General features: G+C 38.0%; 1 protein-coding gene and 1 long non-coding RNA gene across 2 annotated transcripts; one reads left to right on the forward strand and one right to left on the reverse strand.

Annotated features, from left to right (window-relative positions):
• Nucleotides 1–8,514: 8,514 nt before the first annotated feature.
• Nucleotides 8,515–9,345, forward strand: LOC116179334 (eukaryotic translation initiation factor 4E-binding protein 1). Its single transcript, XM_031499111.1, has 2 exons — nucleotides 8,515–8,754; nucleotides 8,907–9,345. The coding sequence occupies exons 1-2, from the start codon at nucleotides 8,631–8,633 to the stop codon at nucleotides 9,125–9,127; spliced, it is 345 nt and encodes a 114-aa protein (XP_031354971.1). The 5' UTR covers nucleotides 8,515–8,630; the 3' UTR covers nucleotides 9,128–9,345.
• A 4,737-nt stretch (nucleotides 9,346–14,082) lies between these two features.
• On the reverse strand, nucleotides 14,083–14,429 carry LOC116179060. Its single transcript, XR_004146948.1, has 2 exons — nucleotides 14,258–14,429; nucleotides 14,083–14,211 (listed from the first exon to the last, which is right to left on the reverse strand). It is a non-coding gene; the product is annotated as an uncharacterized LOC116179060 (long non-coding RNA).
• Between the last annotated feature and the right edge of the window lie 7,986 nt (nucleotides 14,430–22,415).

Consider the following 22,415-nt stretch of genomic DNA (forward strand, 5'->3'; position numbering starts at 1 on the left):
CTTTTGAACTAGTATCCCAATCTTGGAACTGTTTGAAATTATGGATTCTACAGGTCACAGTCTATAAGAAAATTTTTTTTCTGGGTCGATCTGAGACAATTTTTTGTTCTGGCCAAAAAAAAGGCAGTGTTTAACCTTCCTTTTTTACCAAAAGCGACTACACCAAAATTTCTCGGGAAAACACTTTTTCTTATTAATTTTGGGGTGTAGAATCCAAAACTATTCGTACTTTTTCGATTAGACTTCTCAATCAAAAGTTATAGACTAGAAACCAATTTCGAAAGAAAATTCAAAGGGCTGTAACTTTTGAACTAGTAGCCCAATTCAAAAATAACGTCTTCCAATAAAGGGGCGACATCTCACAGCAAGATATTCAGCTATCACTTGGAAATGATCTAGGAAAGTCTAACGTTTACCAAAGAGATGGCGCATGTGTACCAAATGAATAAACAAAATACAAACAAATACTGGATAATTGAAGTACAATTGCTCTACAGATCCTACAAGAGATTGCACATTTTCAACTACCCTTTAAGGAAAATTGGGTGGGACGTGGGCGCCGTGGCTATTAAGTGAATAAATTGAAATGTTCTTTAGAAGATAGTTATGTACGTGGCGGCATCTCATTGGAACTTGTTCAACTATTACACGAAAATAATTTGGAAAAGTGTAGCGATTATCAAAGAGATGGCGCACGTGTACCAATTGCTTAAACAAATGCTCTGCAGATCCTACAAGAGATTGCACATTTTAAACTGCCCTTTAATAAAAATTGAGTGGGACGTGGGCGCCGTGGCAAAAGCAAAGGGTCTCTTGTCTATAAAATCGAGTAACTAAGAAATTGTCTAAATTCAACTGAACAAAAAAACACTTATTATGTTCTGTTAATACAATTTTCTCTGTTATGAATTTTTACACCAAAGGGTCGCAGAACCCAAATGGTAACTGATTTTTTAAAAAGCCTCATGCTGAGTCGTGCTTTATAGTCTCCTATCATCAATTCCTTTTGGAAAATTATTGTACGAAGGCTGCAAGAAAACGTAAAATTCAGAGTTTTTGCATCAATAGAGTACAGAAACATATCGAGAGGGTGTAAAATGAGACTTTTGATTGACACACATTTCAGAACCCCAGGGGCTGTAATTAAACAAGTTGTAAATCAGCATATGCATGATTAAAGCGCATTTTTGGTAAGGCAGGTCAGTAGGTATTTAATTAGCGAAGTTTAAAATTATCGATCTCACGAGTAATTTTGGCTGCGTTAAATAATTAATTTTATTTAATTTCAATTCATGGTCTTTATTTTGAAAAACAAATCACAAAGTAAATAATTAAGTTTTTATACTGGTAGCGCTATCTAACGGTAAAATTATAGCACCTCCGAAAACCATATCGAAATTATTTTCTTCAATTATCGATCTCACAAATAATCTAACTAAAAATAGACTGGTGCCTGCACATCTACACTATAGCAGAAAGCTTTTAGTGAAAATTTGAAGTCTCTAGCTATTGTAGTTCCCGAGATCTCACGCGGACAGCCGGCCGGCCAGCCATAACGAATATAATAGCGTATTTTTTTCAAAAATGCGCTAAAAATTAAAAACTCAGTATATTTGGGAAACTTTTTTGGTCCCAATTTTTTTTTACGTATGTATTTATTGTTGCAAATTGTTTTTACATCTTAATCAATTGAGCTTAATTAATTTAATAATTATTTTCACTGGTTATACTTACTTAATTATAGGTTATCATTTATCTTTCAAGAAAAACTCTCTTTAATTAGGTATATTAAACTTTCTGGTTCTTTTCTTTTTATACTTTAGATATGTTATTTTCTTTGCAGAATTTGTTTTTTTTGTTTTTCAATTGATCTCATTGTACAGTTGCTGTTAAGTTTAACCCTACTACATACTTATAATTATTGTTTTATGGTTTTGTCTTATTTTTGGATTGTTCTGTTGGTGCAATAAATATAGTCCATAAAGGCAAAATGTCGCACTTTCAGTTTGCTACAAAAATATATCTTTTTTGGTCCTTTCTACTCCTCATTCAATTTTGCTTGACGTACCTACGTCGTACCACAGATAACATATACTACGTACTACACATTGTACAAATATTACACTTGGTCTCAGATAAAACCTTAGACTATGAAAGAAAGGATAAAACGAACTACGCACAAGGTATACGCTTCGCTTGGATCAAGTGGTCAAGTGGTCCGAATTTCTTTGTTTTACGAGCTCATATTCCAAAAAAGAACTTCGATTTTTATTCATATAATTTTGTTTAATCAATTAGCTCTTATAAAAGTGGCAATTCTGACCGCAAGAGCGCGCCAAAAAAAAACTGAACCGAGGGGATCTTTTAATGTCGCATTTCCGCAGAAAATGTGTCGTGACGGCTAAGAATTGGTCGTCAATCATGAACCTAATCGTTAATTAACAACTAGCGACTGTGTCGCATTAGATTAGAATGCGGTTTTCCAACACACGTGTCTATCGTCACGAATTTCATTTATGCGCCTTTTTCTTTTATCAAACTACGTAGTACTACAAGGATTCATGTTATCGAGAAATAAAAAATTGCATTGATTTTCCAAAACAAAATGGATAAGTGTAAACACTTTCTCGCTCCCGTCCGTCCGTCCGTCCTCATAATCGAGGAGAAGTCGTTTCGAAAGATTGTAAAACGTCTCATTCATTGATGCGGCGAGAAAAGGAAAAGAAAAACGCCTTGCATATTATTGTAGCGCACGTTGACATTGATTTCAATGATGCCGATAAAAATTTGGTTTGCTAAGTGTTACGCAAGGTTTCATTAAACCTGAATTTATTACATATTTTGCATAAAAGTTCAGTCTCTTTGACAAACATGCGTAGGAAATGCTAATGAAACGAGAAAATATTCCAGGTTTTCCTCGACCTTTGAAGGCATTACAATAATACCTATTGACGTGACACTGAATTTGTTGTTGTTTATTGCTTTTGCTTTAAATCAATCATCGTTATTTACAGTGCATTGAGTTGCTAATTATTGTACCTATTCATTTCAAGAAAGCCTTAGTAGGTACGTCACTTCCAGGCCTGTGGCCGAAAATGGAGTCGTTTTTGTTTTTGCTATTTCTTCATATCCATCTTTTTTTTGCATTGGATCTGCGCCACAATTTGGTTTAAACTAGTGGGAATGGGAACATCTATCTCATAGAAAGGTTATCTGATCAAAAAAGCACTCCCAGCAAATTTTGTAATTTGGATGACCACCCGATTTGAATGATGTAAAACGCGTAAAAAATTACATAAGAAAGTGTCGAAGACGTAAGCAAGTTTGCATCATGCATAATGTAACGTTTCCAAAAAAAAACAAACCCATTACTTATCAAAATTACATTATTATCCGGTTTTTTTAAACGTTTATCAATTGTTTCAAAACAACAAGCACTCGAGAGTAGTGCCCACATGATATAAAGTCATTGTACTATTGCAAAATTTCGTTTAGATTGTGTTCTCCCCAAACAAGCTTATGTGATCAAGGTGACGTTATCATCAAAATAAATGCTTAATCTGTCGTTGAGCTTGTGGCCTTTTTTTAATCTTCGGTAAAAGTTGCTAATGAAAAATATGGGCGCAGCCTAAAGAACCATTTTCTGCAGAAGTTACTGGAAAATTGAGGCTAAGGGTTGTTCTGCTGCCTTTACTCGTAGTTTTGGCCGATAGACTGCTCTGAGGTTTAGTTCTCCTATCTCGTGCGGTTTCAGCTTGTTCTCGCCAAGGCCATTTAGCCTTTGCCCGACAGCATCCTCGAATTCGCATAGAATGTGTTCAGCCTGTCCGCAAAGTCTGCATGTGGCCTCCACCGCTGCGCCATTTTTATGTAGATGGTAAGTATTTAGGCGGTGAACAGTCTTGTAATGGCCTTCCTGATGTTAAGGGCGGAAGCTTCCTTTGTTTTTTGTAATGTGGCCTTAATGAATAATTTGGCCTCTCATTGTCCTGGTACCCTCCGTAAGTGATGGATCCTATTCATCTCTTCTCACTGGTTTAGGGTTTCTTTAATGTGACTTTTGTGCAGTCCACAGTAGGGTTCCGGCCCTATTGGCTTCCGCCTGGCTTGGCCAGTTCATCCGCCTTTATGTTGCCTGCAATGTCCGAATGTCCTGGTACCTACTCACCAGGCCCGTAACCAGAATGAAGTAGCAGGGGTGGCCAGTATTTTTCTAGGTGGGGCTTAAGAAGTTTTTGATAAAGACTTCCTCTTACATAACGATTTTTTATAAATAATATAATGTGTTCCACGTTAACCTCTGGTCAAAGATCACTCTCAGGCATCTGATTTCTTTACTAAGTTTGATGCTGGTGCCCCCCTCCCCCATATAGTGGTGCCATTATGTTGCGCTTCATTTTTCTGGTAATAGGCCTCTGTGCGATGTTCAGAACCTTTTGAAATTGCTCAGGTACCACTGTATTGCGTTTACCACCGATTACTATGGCAAGGTCGCTTGTATATCATTGCAAATACTGCAGGGATCCGAACCGGACCGAAGAAGAACCGAAAATCGGACCGAAACCGGTATTTTTTCAGGACTGCAAACCGAACCGAAACCGTTATTCCTTCAGAAATGGAAACTTATTGAGAACCGGGACCTTTATTATTTTTTTCAGTTCTTTTCGGTTTTTTACGGTTTTTAACAGGTTATTTGAAATTGAAGGACGCGCCGGCACGTCGAGAAAGATGATAAAATGTTACTCTATGATTGCCATCGGTGGATTATAAATTTTTAATAAGATGTCGTAATTGAAGTCAGTACTGGTGGCGGTGGCGGTAATTCAAAGGGGCAAGGTTTTAGAAAATAATAAAAAAACAATACTCCATACATAATTTTTTGACATAAGTTTTGTGTATTATTTTGTTTTTTATTAATAAATTAAGAACAGAACCGGAACCGATATTTCATTTGGGTCCGGGCCCTGGCATATATAGTAACCTTTTTGTGTTAGTAGGTCATCAACCACAGGTGACCATAGCAAGAGCGAGTCCTTGATCCCGTTTTGGTCACCATTGTGATTGACTCTTCACCTAGCCTTGCCTTTATCCTCCTGCTCCTCAACATGGACTTTATCCAGCCTATTGTTGTGGAGGTGAGGCCCTTGTTTCCAGCGACCTCTTCGATGGTTTCAAGGGAGGTGTTATCGAAAGCACCCTTTATATCCGCCAACGCGGTTAGAGCCACCCCTTTTGACATGAGCACCTCTTCAAGTACTATGTACGGACGTGATTGTCGATTGTTCTTGTTCTTATTCGCATGGTTGGGGGTGAAGCGGATGTTTTGTTAGAACCTCGCATTTTTCTGGAATTGGTCTGAGACTGTTTCCATCCCCTTCAACAGGATCGAACTGAGGCTGATGGCGCCCTGACCGTTTTGGTATGAACATCACATTCACCTCCTGCCACTTTCTGGGTATGTAAGCAAAACAGAAGCTGAGTCTGGAGCTTACATATAGTTTGCAATATGAGCCCAACAACCTTCTGCAAGAGTGCTGAAAAAAACTCCACCAGGCGCCTTAAAGGGCCCATTCTACCCTAAACTGTGTGAAGATTTTTGAGGCTTCGCTTTTAACTTTGGAGTGAGACCTTACCTGGCCTTCTGTCTCTTTGCCGAAGAAAAACCTTTACTTTTTGCGAGTCTGGAAACCAGGGATCTGGACCTATTGAATATAACGGTTTCGGTTTTGACACTTTTATCGAAAAAATATTTATAACGTTTCCGGTCCAGGTTTCGGTTCTAGAAATAGTTGCGGTTCCGGTAAGTTTTCGTTTAATGTGGGGTCGTGCAAGTATAGTCCTCAGAAAAAAAGCCACCGCAGCTTCATATTATGCTAAGGAACACTGCCTGGGGGTATTCCATACTCCCCAGACCTCCGGGTACTGCTATTTCCCTGAAAATTATCATGAGAGTCCTGAGAACTGAACGTTTTGTGTGAGTACCGGAGGGTATTTTCATAGAGTAAATAATATACTATGGTATTTTTTATTTTTTATTCCATACCCCCAGAGACTTGCTATAAGTCTCTGCAGATCCCCGGCACACGAAGATTCGGTTGCCTTCCTCCAAAGGCTACCGTGCCAGCGCAAGGGTCGAGGCAAGGTTAATAGGGAAAAAAATTAGTAACTCCTCTTTTAATGTGGGATCGTACAAGTATAGACCTCGGAAAAAGACAATCGAATCTTCACATTATGCTGAGGAATATTGCTTGGGGGTATTCCCCACTCCCCAGACTCCCGGTTACTGCTATTTCTCTAAAAATTATCACGAGAGTCCTGAGGACTGAACGTTTTGGGTGAGCGCTGGGGGTATGGAATGCGGATCTTCATAACCTGAGGAATATTGGCTGGGGTATTCCATGCCCCCGAGCCCCCCCCCCCCGTATTGTTTCTTCCCCAAAAATTATCACGAGGGTCCTAAGGACTGAACGTTTTGGGTGAGCACCAGGGGTCTGGGGGGTAGCACACGAAGATTCTTCTGAAGGCTACCGTGACCGTGCAAGGCTAATAGGGAAAAAGTTGGTAAAATGGTAAGTCCTCAATTAATGTAGGGTATTAAGGCGAATCTTCATATGTTGAGGGATATTATTGGCTGGAGGGTATTTCCGAAGGTATTCCATATCCCCCCCCTCGTACTACTTCTCCCCCAAAAATTACCGTGAAAGAAGTAATGTCCAATAGAAAGTTCCTCGGAAAGCTTCTTAGTCTCCCAGAAAGTTCAGATGGTAAATTCGATTGGGGTAACGGGTCTCCATGCTTGCCCCTTCAGAAATTGTTTATGTGAAGGCAAATTATCGCGGGCGATCAAAAATGAGTTGCTCTCGAGTTGCCTTTGGAAGTTCAAGTTCCCCTGTAAACAAAAATTTCAAAGGTGATTCAACAGCAACTCATTTATGATCGCATGGTAGCCACCCCATCCAAATGCAGAATGGTAATTTCTGTTCGCACCCTAAAGGGGGATATACACCTGACAAAACTCGCTCTACCTAAACTCCTACTGTTACTTTAAACGTGGCTGCAGTCCGCAAGTGCAATTTATCACCTTATTTTGGTCTAAATGGGGAGGAAGCGAGCTAGGAGGTATTGCTTGGGATGCGGAGATATTTTTTGGATCGCGGGGCGTTCTGTGTGGATTATGGGCTAAATGTGGCGATTCCTACTAATGCGGCCGCCTCTTCCATCTGCCCTGCTTTTCGTCAGAGCAAAGGTGTCACATCCAACCGCTCTAACAGTTTCGCCACATAACAGTCCCAGTCAGTGATTCCAAAACCAACAGGGCCCGCAGTTAGAAAATAATGTGCTTGTGGTCCGAAAACGACGGCTCATCAGACAACTCTCTGGCTCGTGATCAGGTGAGCTAATGAAAAGATCGATAACCTCCGGCTTCCACGCCGTGACGAAGGTAGGGGCTGCTCTCTGACATAGAGTAACTAATATATACTCTATGTCTCTGATTTAAAACATTCAAATCAGTTGTTGGTAAGTACTCCAGAAGGTGGTTACCCCTCGACTGTGCGTCGGTGCTGCCCCACGCCACATGGTGTACTTTCGCAGCACAACCATAACCCCCAAGAGGGGGTCCACCCTATCAACGCAGCTAGATCCCTGGTAGGTTTTTGTATGAGGCATACGCCTGTCTGCACGCAGTTCAGAACCACTCAATTCTAGTGACTGTTCTAGGGGGATTTTCATCTAGAGAGATTTAGAATCGGCCGTACACTACCATCGACAAGAACCCTCAGGCACAAACCGACTTACTTTAGCTCGGACGCAAACCTCCGATACTTTATCTTGAGCACAAACCTCGACCCCTTGACCTTGACGTTAGCACAGGCGCAAACCTCGCTACCACAGTTCAGAACCACTCAATTCTAGTGACTTTTCTAGGGATTTTCATCTAGTGAGATTTAGGAGCGGCCATATATTACCACTATCACTCAACACGTTTTTAAAGGCGTTCTGAAGGGTCCTCAATAACTCTTAGAGATCAGTTGAATCCTCTAAAGGTCACTAAAGCGTTTGTGAATTCAAAACCTTTGGAACGCTTTGAATAAATCACTTTAGAAAACTTTAGAAGAGTCTTGACCACCCCTAAGGGCCAATAAAAGCTCTTGGGGACTCTCTAAATTTGCATATCGTGCAAAACGAAAGTGTGCGAAACCCCTTCCAATGAAAACGCAAATTTTGATGACCACTTCGAGTGTCAGCATCGCCTGAGGACAAGGTCAAGAACGACTTGACGAAATGTAACGCATAATTATTCCCCAATTAAAAACCGGAGCGCATTTCCTAGCATAAACATATTCCGCGTCAACAAATAATCGGCGCGCCACTTCAAAATTAATATGCTCCGACGCGTCTCCGTCCATATAATGATCGCTGCCTTCATGATAGCGTTTAATGGACTAGAGGGGAAGGGAATGGGGATTTTATCCGCGACGCACATTGCCGCTATATCTTGAACGGCGAGGCGCGATTTTAATCAGTGTTCTCACTCAACTCGCGCGAACGTTCGTTACACCACCCCCCCACTCATTTGCGAAAATTCTGTGATAATTTTTTTAACGAAAAGTCTGTGATTGTGGTAGGTAATGTCGAGGCCAACATCCGAAATTAAGGCAATTCCCAGAAGAATTGTAATATCAGATCCTTCTGATATTAGTGGCTCGTATTCCTCGACTCCCGGAGGTACCCTCTTTTCCACGACGCCCGGAGGTAAGTCACGTCCGAAAAACCGTTCGCCATCGAAGCGGAGCTAATCAAATTAGGCACGCCGATAAACTGTGTGACCATCAGTCGCTGGTTAATTAAACTGAATTAATTAACCTTGGCATTGGCAATGAAGGATAATTCGTGCTCAATTTCAGGCACGAAAATTGTATACGAGCGAGCCTTCCTCATGAACTTACGCAACTCTCCGATCTCCAAGACGCCCCCAAATTGGGAAATTCCAAACTCGATCGCCCTCAACGGCAATCGCAACGAGAAAAAGACCCTCCCAACGAAGAAGTCCAAGCCGATCAAGCAGATCACCAGAAGCACAAACGGCTTCCGGGACGACCACGAGCAGTTCCAATTGGAGATGTAACCGCCAAATTGTTCCACGGGGAAACGTAGTATTGCCACTTACAAAAAGCACCAAAAAAATGAGGGCTGTGTGGACGTAAATGTACCAATTTACCAAAATTTGGATGCGAATTTTATATTATCGCAATTGTGATGTGAGAGTGTTTCAGTTTTATGAAATTTTGAGCTTGCTGGATTATTTTTATATAATCTGCACCAATATACGCTTTTTACACGAGATGTGTGCGTTATTTTTAACTTGCCCTAAATTCTTTCTACAGTCTGAGGACTTTTCGTGTTTTTTGCGACGAATTTAAAAATACAATACGCGTAGGCGCGCCATTTATTTTTCCTCTCATCATAATAAACAAATTTGAATGTTTGCTCTCAATACTTCTCTTGCTAGATTGAGTCTAGTTTCCACCAAGATGATCCTCCTAGCCGATGTTATCCTGATCGCAACCCTTAACTCCCGGCCCGTTGCTTCTATAGTAGCAGAAGAAGCAAAATCTTTTGTCTCCTGAACGAATATCAAAATTCCCTGAGCCCAAAGGCCAGAAGTAGTATCTATTGTACATATATAACAGTTTATCATCTATCTATAGAATATAGATACTAAGTATAAATAAAGATAATAGATAATTACTGTTTACGCATACGCATATAATAACATCCGGTATATTTGCTTTAAAATATAAGTACCTAATAAAAGTTGGTACTTCAAAAGTGAAAGGAGCGGTATTTGTGTGCACATCTCATAAACGTAATCATTCAAAAGTCTACAACCCGCTAAATTAAAATGAAAATTAAAATTACGGCAGAGTTTTGTTAAAAATTTCCTAAATGCATAATCGAGAGGGGTGGAATCTGTATGCACAATCAGGGGCAACCTTAATCAAGAAAAAAAAACTGTAAGCTCCAAAAGTTGTACAACCCTCCACCAATGGTGGTTTGTTGAGCATCATCGGGCCACTTAGCATATAGGTACATATACAAAAATTGCGGCGAGGAAGAAGGTGAGTCATTCTTTGGGCCTCTACTATAGCGTTTCGAGTATTTTACTCGGGATACGTTTGGTTTACAACACACTACATAACTGTAGGTACGTCAAAATTTGCACGCAGGCCACCGATGTAGTACCAGTGCTCTGTCTACATTTAAAAGTACCTACTTCACTCGCTAGCTTTGGACACTAACTTCAGTATAAGAGTAGTAGTTAGATGAGGTCGATCAGATCGACCCGGAAAAAAAATTTTCATATAGAATGTGGCCTGTAGAATCCATAATTTCAAACAGTTCCAAGATTGGGCTACTAGATCAAAAGTTACAGCCCTTTGAATTTTTTGTCGAAATTGGTTTTTTGCCCTGAGGTTAGGTTAGCGTGCTAGTTAGGTTAGCTCAGAAATCTGGTATCAGGAGAATATAATGTGCGAGGAGATCGAATGTTACAATAAAATTTAAGTGAGGTTAGGTTAGCATGCTAGTTAGGTTAGCTCAGAAATCTGGTATCAGGAGAATATAATGTGCGAGGAGATCGAATGTTACAATAAAATTTTTAAGTGAGGTTAGGTTAGCATGCTAGTTAGGTTAGCTCAGAAATCTGGTATCAGGAGAATATAATGTGCGAGGAGATCGAATGTTACAATAAAATTTAAGTGAGGTTAGGTTAGCGTGCTAGTTAGGTTAGCTCAGAAATCTGGTATCAGGAGAATATAATGTGCGAGGAGATCGAATGTTAAAATAAAATTTTAGTGAGGTTAGGTTAGCGTGCTAGTTAGGTTAGCTCAGAAATCTGGTATCAGGAGAATATAATGTGCGAGGAGATCGAATGTTAAAATAAAATTTTAGTGAGGTTAGGTTAGCGTGCTAGTTAGGTTAGCTCAGAAATCTGGTATCAGGAGAATATAATGTGCGAGGAGATCGAAGGTTAAAATAAAATTTAAGTGAGGTTAGGTTAGCGTGCTAGTTAGGTTAGCTCAGAAATCTGGTATCAGGAGAATATAATGTGCGAGGAGATCGAATGTTGCAATAAAATTTTTGTGAGGTTAGGTTACCGTGCTAGTTAGGTTAGCTCAGAAATCTGGCATCAGGAGAATATAATGTGCGAGGAGATCGAATGTTACAATAAAATTTTAGTAAGGCCCCTACTCTCGTACTTTGCACGTAATTACTCAGAGGGTTGTTCATTTTGCCACCCATCCAAAATTGCAGTTGCTCCAATTGATCATGATTAAAAAGTCCATTAGTAGTTCTATTTACAGTAACAGAAAAATTCATCCCTTAGCCGTTTAAATTACGTATTTTGCAAGGAGAATTCACGTATTCACCAAAAGAGTATCTATTTTGCAACGTATTTGCAGTAAGAGGGAAGTTTCTCCCCTAGCCGTTTTGAAATTACGTATTTGTCAAGGAAGATTCTCTTTTTGTAGGTATTGGTTGAACGTCTATTTTGGAACGCGTAAGCAATTTTTAACTCTTAATTTGGTTAAATTTTTGTTTCTCCGATTTGATTGTGATTAAATAGTCTCCTAGCAGCCCTATTTATAGTAACATAAACTTCATCCCCAGCTGATTTCATAATATGCACGTTTCAAGGAAAATTCCGTCTTTTGCACGTATTCGCTGGAAGCCTGTTTATTTTGCGACCGACGCATCAGAATCGTTATTCCCTCCATTTATTACGTTAAAAATCCCTTGACAGCCCTACCTACAGTAACAGCAAAATTTATCCCCTAGCCTATTCAAATTAGGGAAGTTTTCTCTTTAAATTGTTATTCTAGTCTTTTTGTATACACTTTGGCCTTGTTGCCTTTCCAATTTCTCTTGTCGCAATTTTTCACGGCATCTGTATATTCTTGTGTTTTCTGTTAAACCGTGGTTTAGGTACATATTTGACCCTTTTAGTTTTGACTTTCAAGTTGGGTTTTTACTTCAATTTGTTTTCGTATGTTGGTTTTCAAATCTCCCCATTGCAGTGCTATATGTTCCAATTTTTGTTCTTCTGTTTGGTACTCCTGTTCCCTTGCCTTTAGTTCTATTTTATTTCTTAGAGTGCCTTGTTAGTTTTTCTAACTTTGCTTTTAATTTGTTATTTTGGGGGTAACACAAATTATATTCCTCTCTTACTTCTTCAGGTGTAACGAGAACATTTTTATTTTTATTTTTTTGCATTTTTTCCCCGGTGAATTATGCAGAAGTAAATATTTTTAAGTTGTAAAAGAGTCAAGATTCTGGAAACATTCCTCCAAACAAATATTGTTCATATTAGCTCCAAGTTTTTATTTTGTCGATTGAAATAAAAGTGACCGTTCGTCATCTTCCCACATTTATCAGTGGGGCAACTGTTCTAAATCGTAGTTGTCGCATTATTGTCTATGGTCTATGGTTTTGAATTACAAGTTTCAAATTATCCGTGTTTTGTTTCTTCTGCAACTCAGCTAATGCAATGCAATGGAAATTTATTAAAAATCGCCGCTGGACGTAAAAAAATTACTGAGTAATTCCGAGAATAGTATATTAAAGTACAAGTGTCATTTGACGAAGATTGTCGCACGAGGTAGTTTGCCGCATAAGCCGAGTGCGACAAGTAGACAAATGACACGTGTGCTTTATACTATTTTTTCTATTTCGACTTTTATTTTAAATAATAAATTATACAAATTATAAATATTGCCTTTAGGCGTTGTTAGGTAATTTTAAACTATCATTCAGTGTATGTTGGTAATAGACACAATTCATTTATTTTCACGTTGGCTAACCTGATTCCTGTATTTTCAAACTTCAAACTTTTAATTATTTGGTCATAATTCCATTTTGCGGCAGTTATGATGAATACGGATGACAAACACGTCTCTTGTACCCCACCAGAGATCCAAGAGATTGCCAATGAAGCGACGTTAAATTTACTGCCTGTAAAATCGAAAGTAAAGTACGAGGAGTACAAAATTTTTGAAAACTGGCTGGCCGAGAAGGGAGTTCAAAAAGTAAGCAAGAATGTACTGCTGGCATATTTTACTACGCTAAGTAAAAATAAAAAAAGTTCTACCCTTTGGAGTATATATTCAAAATTAATCGGAATTAATACAATCGGTCAAGTTCCTCGTACGTTATTTACACTTTACAGGTTATGTTTAGTTTTGATTTGACGGATACCGTTGACAGTAAAAAAGCGAGGGGTACCAATCCAACAAAATAAAAAAAATAATGCGTTTCTATTTCTTTCAGCATCATTTCTGTCTAGAAACGCACGCAAACTGGGTCAATCAAGTACGGTTTTGGTATTGTTTCCACATCGAAATAGAAAAAGGATTATTTCGCACGGAATTAATGCATTAGTGGCCTGGTAGTCGAGCTAGAAAGAGGTTTAAATGGGTTCGCGTTTTGGTAGTCGAACTGGCCAGGAGTAAGGTCCATAGGGAATTCACGCTTGTCATTTCAAGCTGGTAAAAAGTACGGTCCATAGAAGATTCGTGTTTGGTGAACGCGATTAAAGTCTAAAAAGCTTTATCATCGAGTTGTTAAAAAAGCGGACAGTTTAGTAAGGAAAGTAGGAATGACTACCATCAAACTTAATAAAAACCCTGATAAAAACATTGTGTTAGGATGTGCTACTATGGCCAGAAAAAACTGGTGCCGCTGACGATTATTCATTGTACCTTTTTATTATACCATGATTGTACCTATACCATGACTGTACCCATTGTACCACATGATTTTATAAACACGGAGTATTCAGATGATGGTCCTGCTGCAACAGCCAAAGTTCCCTTTTTTGTAATGCTTTCTTAGTATCATGTTTTATCGTCTTTGACCTATCCTTCTTTCGAGTTCGTCCTTCACCTTTTGTCTTCTGAAAAAGCGTTTCCTTAAAGATGTGACCCAGCGATAAATTTCTATACTCTTCTGACAGTTTTCAACGTGTCTGGCTGTCTGCTACCTAGATTCATCAATCATCATATAGGGTTATGAAAGGCTTTATATTATGCAGAAGTTTATTTATTCGCGTAGGTTATCAAAGAACAGTACAAGATAGGAACATTTTTATTTTTGCTCGCTTACTTTCCAAGTTTCGGACAACAAACAAATCCCTTCACAAAGCAAATCGATCTGCGGAGAGCATAATTAAATTTGTATACGCACAACGTAAACTTACATTGGCTCCTCGTTTTCCTCACATCGATCCACACACGTTCGACATTTACTCGTTTGCATCTCAGAGTAAGAAATAAAGATAGAGATGCCTTGATGCTTATCTATGCGTGCCATCATCTCGTTTGTTTACTAACATTGCAGGAGGCTAAGTTGTCACATTTCACGAGATAGTTTTTAAGGGAATATTAATAATATATGCATCTCGAGTAATCTAAATGGATTTTTAGATGCTTATAAGAGTTCAGTAACCCAAACAATTTTAACTTACAATTAAACGGCGTAACAAGAAAAGTTATGGTGACTAGTGCACCACAACGGCAACGCTGTAACTTTGTTTTCCGTTGAGAGGTATTTTGTTTATTTCGTTAAAACGTGATTCCTTAATTTTTAGGCGTTTTTATAGTGGAGGACTTATTCGATTGTGGTGTATTAATTTTGGGAGCCCTTTGACATGGGGAAAAGCTGTATTATTTGTGGAATTATTGAATTACCTAACATAACCTTTCATCCGTATGTGTTTTGAAGTCATAGACGTGCATACGGGAATTTTCGCATTTTAATGTGTTTAGATTTCCTTCTAAGTTTCCACTTTGAAGTATCACCATACCTTATCATAGATCAATAGGGACCTTTCAAACACATACAGCTTTTAGTTATAAATATTTAGTGATACGTTATTAGTTATTACGTTTGCACATGTAAACAAAACATAAACTTTGTTGCCCATAAAAATAAATAAACCTTACGCCACTGACTAATGTTTACTTTCTACCTCTCAACGGTGAGATGTTGGCTCAAAACAAACGTTCACGTTGTTATAGCGTACGCGTACTCTATCTTTATTTCTTACTCTGAGATCCACACACGTTCGACATTTACCCGTTTGCATTGCCATCGCCGCAACCATCAGTAAACAAACCACCAACAAAATAATCACCTTCATCTCGCTAATATTTGCCTCTTGTTTAACGAAGATTGAACGCAGATTTATACACTGCTGTGTAACACAAGGTTATCGAATACAATTTTTAATTGAAGATTTCGTACGTTTGGAATGTTCCAGGAATGATAATGATGATACTTCTGTTATTTTCTGTTCGAGGTAACAATCGCAGTATCTTTGTGAAAAACATCATATCTATAAATAGCATATCTCATGTCCAAAGTCCGAGATAGGTTGTAAACTCCTACGTACAAATAACAGAAAATTCAGGTTTGCAATACCCACATTTTGGTGTTAATTAAAGGTAGGAAGGATATAAAACAGTACTGAAAGCGCCACCTATTACTCAGGCCGGAAATTTACCACCTTGTACTCAATACTACACTAGATAGACACCGCCTGTATAAATTTTAAACCCACAATTTTGTCCGCAGAATAGCCAGGTTGCGGACAGCATTTTCCGTTATGTTAGACGGCCATTTTTCCTTATAATATAAGTTTATAAGTATAAAACATTTTTATAGCAAAGTTAAGTTGCGGTGTGTGCTGGGCGTGTTCAATTTTGCTTATAAGTTTGAAGAAGTCTTAACCTCACTTTTATTTTACATTGTGTTAAAATGTCCAAAGTTGGTGAAAATGAACTCCTTTTTTAGAAGTTGATGACATTGAAAGTATCCTTATTTATAAAGCCTTCCTTCCTACTATGCTCTTAGACAAAAAGAAAAGAACTACCGCCAACATAAACACTGCACAATTGTAGGTTAGCAGGAAAATGTTATTTATGAGTGATTAACGTACTGCGCAGTGACACATTATAAGAACTTCATTTTCATTGGTTCCGCTATTTATAAATATATCGTACAAAAAGCCCTCATACCGTAAATTATTTCTACAAAAATTTATATTTCTTATGTTATAAGAAAAAATGGCCGTCTAACATAACGGAAAATGCTGTCCGCAACCTGGCTAATAAGTCGACTCGACTCTTTATTATTGCGTGTCTTGCAAGCGCGACCGTTTGTAGGCGATTCGCATTCTTTCGCCTTTCTTCTTCCGCTCTAATTTCAATTCATAATATATCTCAGCCCAGAACAGTTATGGAAAAATCTGTGAACTGCCATATTTTTTATATAGAATGATACTCTTTCCGTTTTAGCCTACCAATCTACCTGTTCCTGCACACGTTTTTGAAACGCTCAAACGGAATCCAAGGGGGAGCATTAGGAGGCGATTAATAAGATTCCTAAAGCAAATTACTCTAAAGGAGATAAGCTTTTTAAGGAGCTTTTTAGATACGCCTTACGACTTAAGGATCGTGTGATTAACTCCCATGTAGGGCATTCCGCCAAAAAATGGCGAAAAGTGTCTGACTTATCGTGAAAACTGATCGAAAATCTGTTCGCGAAATGGTCCCACTAGCCCACTTATAATTATTATATTAGAAATAACCACATAGTCCAGTCAAATTAGCGCAATTTTGGACAAATAAAAACATTAATCGGTAAAGATCTGAATTTTGGTATACACATTTATTGGGACTTTCTATTGAACATACTAAAAGTCCCTGTCAAAATCTGTTGCGCTCGACACGCCATCTTGGAAAAACGGTACACTTTTCCAGTGTTTTGCCCATGTCTCGGCAACTATTACTGATACGAAGAAATAGTTTACATGAAAAATATAGTTTACTAAATTCCCTATAAAAAAGAGTATTTACATTTTTTTTGTATCTGCAATACTTTAGCTGTAATCTCACCTTGAATGCGTCAGAACGCGTTTAGGCCCCGTATCGTTGTTATAGGAAGGAGACCGTCTTTTTTATGACTACACCGAAAGCTGTAAAAGCACCACAAAATGAACAGAATCGTCTTGCGATAAAGCATTCTAGCAATGACATAATGTTTCATGATACGACATCATGTTTTTTTTCAAAAAGGTAAGCGAAAATGATTAAAATTGTTGGATCCACGGAATGATTTCTGAACGCCGTTCTCTGCATATAACGTGCCTGCTAGTGAAAGATATTTAAACCGACATCGTTATCAGACCTGCAGAAAATACGCATACAAGGGTCAGCCGAATCTAACCACTGTTACCCTCTACGGCTGCAACGGCGCAGCAACACACGTTTCGTATTAATCAGCAAGTTCAGAAATTCCGTGGATGTGAAAAATCTCCCGAACTGTGGAGTTGAAGGAGAGCCCACGATTTCCTTGACCCTGTTCGGTCACTGAAGGCCTCCAGTCCACACTCAGTGCTTAACTGCTCACATTGAAGATGAAAGTTCTATTGAGAGAGAGAGAGTTTTATGAGAAACCTTTAAACGTGTCTCATACCAAGCTTGAGTGCGACGACTTCGCATATATAAGAAATACTGGAAGAATTTTCAATAAATTTAATGATTTGTAAAAAGTTGTAAAAAAAAATCTGCGCGACTGTTTCGAGAGCTCAGGATACTTGATTCCCTATTCGATGTCCGATTATAGCTAAAGTATTGGACATACAACAAAATGTAAATATGCTTTTTTATGGGCAATTTAATAAACTATATTTTTTATCTGAGCTATTTTTCCGTATCAATAATTGTTGCCGATATATAGGCAAGAAACTGAACAAGTGCTCCTTTTTTCCAAGATGGTGCCTCGAGCGCAACAGATTTTGACGGGGCTTTTAGTATGTCCAATGGGGAACACTAATGAACATGTGTACCAAAATTCAGATCTTTTATTTTTTCTTATTTGACTGGACTATCAATCAAAAGTTATAGACTAGAAACCAAATTCGAAAGAAAATTCAAAGGGCTGTAACTTTTGAACTAGTAGCCCAATCTTTGAACTGTTTGAAATTATGGATTCTACAGGGCACATTCTATAAGAAAAATTTTTTTCCCGGTCGATCTGAGACAATTTTTTTTTCGGGGCTCCAAAAAAGGCAGTGTATAACCTTCCTTTTTTACCAAAAATCGACTACACCAAAATTTCTCGGGAAAACACTTTTTCTTATTAATTTTGGTGCGTAGAATCCAAAACAATTCGTACTTTTTCGATCAGACTTCTCAATCAAAAGTTATAGACTAGAAACCAATTTCGAAAGAAAATTCAAAGGGCTGTAACTTTTGAACTAGTAGCCCAATCTTCGAACTGTTTGAAATTATGGATTCTACAGGGCACATTCTCACATGCTCAATAACTATAGAGGTATAACTATAGTTTCAGTTTTCTCAAAAATTTTCGAGAAAGTGTACTATACGAGGCTTCTTAGTTTTATTAATGCTTGTAAGATATTGTCTCCAAACCAATTTGGATTTCGCAAGAACCTTTCAACTGTACATGCGGTATTGAATGTGTTCTCTTATATTTTAGAGCACACGGATCGTAATGAATCAGTAGTTGGTATCTTCTACGATTTCACCCGTGCTTTAGAGACTGTCAATCATAAATTGGTACTAAACAAACTGTATGGATATAGTGTTAGAGGTATAGCTATCGACTGGTTAAGCTCATACCTGGTCGGAAGAACTCAGGAAGTGAAAATGGTTTGGCAAGGAGGAGTGGTTAAGTTGGACAAAAAAGTGGTGTCACATGGTGTTCCTCAGGGCAGTACGCTGGGACCCCTTCTATTCATTATTTTTATTAATTATATATTTAATAATAATAATAATAATAAAAGTTTTTTAACGTTATTTGCTGCTGATACGTCTAGTATAATCACCGGTAATGAGCCAGACACCCTGTGTAGCCGTGCCAACGAGAGTGTCATGGAAATCAGCAGGTATTGTGCAGATAATGGGGTTTTCTTGAACTCGAATAAAACTCAAGCGATTCAATTCTCAAAAAGTGGTCTTAATAGCAGTCTCCTAATTAGACTAAATAATCATACTATCAGGCAAAGCGATAGTATAAAATTTCTTGGACTCCACTTGGACAACAATTTCTCTAGGAATACCCAAATAAACATAGTTATTAAGAGGTTAGCTACTCATTTTTACTTAATTCGACAACTATATGATGTGGTTCACTATGACTGTCTGACTTCTTACTACTATGCTCATGTTCAGTCTACTCTCAATTACGATATTATTTGTTGGGGTACTAGTTGCAGAATGAACGAGGTAATGATTAGCCAGAAGAGAGTTTTAAGAGCCATGCATGGTAAACCAGCACGATATTCATGTAGGGAACTCTTTCTACAATCTAATATACTTACAGCTGTATATCTTTATTTATTCTTAACAATCTTGTATTCATACATAGTAAGAAAGATCTACATCAACCCGACTCGGTAGTTAATAATGTTAATCTAAGAAACAAGCGGAATTTGAGAATACCCAAGCTCAACCATGCTTATATTGCCAACCATTTTCCCGCCATTGCCATTAAACTTTGGAACAAACTACCGGAAAACGTAAAATGTAACCATAATCCATCTAGGTTTAAACAAACTATAAAAAACATGTTGGTAAAGATGTGCATTTATAGGTTTGACGAATACTTGAACAGTAAAATTGTTGCAGGTATGTAATGTAACGTGTAGGTAGTGTATTTTTATTTATTTTTTACTTATTTATAATTTATACTTAATTATATAATTTTGACGTTCCAATATTATGGTCGGTGTTTCTTGTGAGAACTCAGGTCTAGCCTGGTTAACTAATCGCACGGATTAAACTCAAGTAACGGTTAGTGTCTGTGTCTGTGTCTGGTGAAGTTATGTAGGGTTCTAAAAAAAAAAAATAAAAAATAAAAATTCACACACTCACATTGGAAATCTAGGGATAGTATGTAATTCATACTTACCAACATAGCTATTGATGGCCACAATAGTCAACGCTATCAGGAAAGAGGAAAACAAAACAAAAAAATCATTATTCTTGTAATTTTATTAAATAGAGTTTATTGTGTAAGTGTTTCTTTATTATTATTATAAGAAAATTTTTTTTCCCGGTCGATCTGAGACAATTTTTTTTTCGGGGCTCAAAAAAGGGCAGTGTATAACCTTCTTTTTTTTACCAAAAATCGACTACACCAAAATTTAAATTATCTACTACACAGTTAGCTAGAGAAGCTATAATTGAACCTAAATTGGATAGAAAATTAGAAACTCGACAGTCTAGAGAGCAGAAGTATCGATTTCCATTCTACAATGTACACAAATCCTGGCGTTTTTTTTAAGTTTACAGTTGGGAATTACTCAACTTCACTGTGGAAACACGTATCTATGGCATATTTTAACTCCAACAAGCGCGGTATTCATCGTAAACTGTTGACATAAAACCCTGGTTTATTCAAAATCATATATTGTTCAAATTCCCACGTCAAAGATCAATATCCTCCAGCTCAAAATAAACTTACGGACAAAAATGTATCACAAACAGTAAAAAAAGCTCGAGCTTTACAAGATTGAATATGTATAATAGCTGTTCCTTTTCTCCATTTCTTATTCTGACGTGTTGCTATAAAGGGGCACAATGACTATACGCTTTCAGCTCAAGAATTCAAGCAATTCATAATCACACAAGCTTGTAGTTTCATGACAGCCCTTTTGACCTGGTAACCTTTGAAGTAGGCAGAGCACTTAAAGTGGGTACCTACGTGTGTATGTTTGCCTCGCACCACGTGAAAGTGAATCCATTTTCTCCGAGTTGAAACTGCAATTTACCATTGATATATGTGCTCTGTTTCTCGTCTCGCACCAAAAATAAAAGAAAGCCCACGAGAACTGAATAATCCTTCCAGTTTCATATCCTTTGCGCTCTAGAATGGAACGTCACTCTCTTTAACCACCCTATTTGGCTTTACTGTCGTCTTCGGATTATAGCTTAAGGGAGGCCTCGCACGTCATTAAACCGTATTAATCCAAATTGGAATAACGTCTCGTTATCGGAGTTTCCTTTTCGACTAATCGTTAATTACGTCACGCACGCTCTCCAGCGAAGTCACCTAGCCGTGTAAACCTCAGATCAAATTGCTTAACTTCACCGATGCACGCGAAAAATCTCAACTGCAATTTATGGATTTCCTACGCTGCCATATTAACAACGTGGCGTACGCTACACGTATGTTGAAATTTACAGCTTTTAGACTGTAACGTGCTACATCAATCTCCGTGATAATGGGATTAAATGTGTCTAAAATTCAACAAAAGGAGACTGGTCGGTTACTGATGACTGATGAGAAGAAATTAAAGAAACGTTCTAAGGAATCATTAATAATATTTATTAATTCTGCTCCCCCATTACTTTAGGGGTCACTCCTGTGGGTCTTCCAAACAATCTTTTTGAAGAGTTACTTTAGAAACTTTAAAGAGCTTTAGAAATAAAGATGCGTATGTTAATGGGGGCCCTGTAAGTCGCCATAACTTCAAAGAATTACAGAGTTCCTAAAGTGGTGTAGCATTTATCTTAGAGGAGAGCATTATAAAAAAATTATAAACATTTGGCAGGTAGGTCCATGATTGTAGTAGTTGGCGGCAAATCACGCAAGATGATCATGGAGAGTGATGAACAAAACAATAGCGATCTTTGAAAATCATTTTACCCAAAATCGTCCTGAAACCCTCATTTTCAAGCCTACTTTCTGTCAGGAAATTTTAGTTTCCAAGACAGAGGCAGAGCAGATTACGTTTCCGGCCGCTTGTCATTTTTTAGGTCGAGCTGGTTCTGCAGACGAAGAGCTGGTTGTTTCTTGAAGCGCCGTCAAAGCAGGAATTTCTTTTGCAGAGTTCGCTGCTCTGCTTTTAAACGTTTGCGGCCTGAGACGCCACACTCTCATCGGTTGGCTGTTTTGACCAATGAGGGTGCAGCACGTTTTAGTTTGCTGCCGGATGTGCATGCGGCGCGTCGTCGCAATATGCATAACATTATTAAAAATCTCTTTAAAAAACACCTCCTTACAAATTTGATTAGCAATTTGCTTACGTATCCGTTTGGGCGCTTTCATAATTTATTTCACAGGAATCTTTTCTGAGGATCGTTATAAAAACCTTTTTCAAACTAAAAAATGCCCTTAGAATTTTTTTCAAATATTTCTCTATAAGACTACTCACCTAAGAAATGTTGTTAACGATTTTCCTATAGGACGCTACAAGATTATTCATAAGTAGTTCTTTGTTTTCCTTACAAATATCCTCAACAACAAATAAAAATCTATTGGCTCTCTTTGGAAAAGTATATTAGGTTCTCAAAAATTTGTTAGAAAACCTTCAAGAGGGGGGGTGG

Source organism: Photinus pyralis, unplaced genomic scaffold (assembly GCF_008802855.1).
Source record: "Photinus pyralis isolate 1611_PpyrPB1 unplaced genomic scaffold, Ppyr1.3 Ppyr1.4_LG8, whole genome shotgun sequence".
Classification (NCBI taxonomy): Eukaryota; Metazoa; Arthropoda; class Insecta; order Coleoptera; family Lampyridae; genus Photinus; species Photinus pyralis.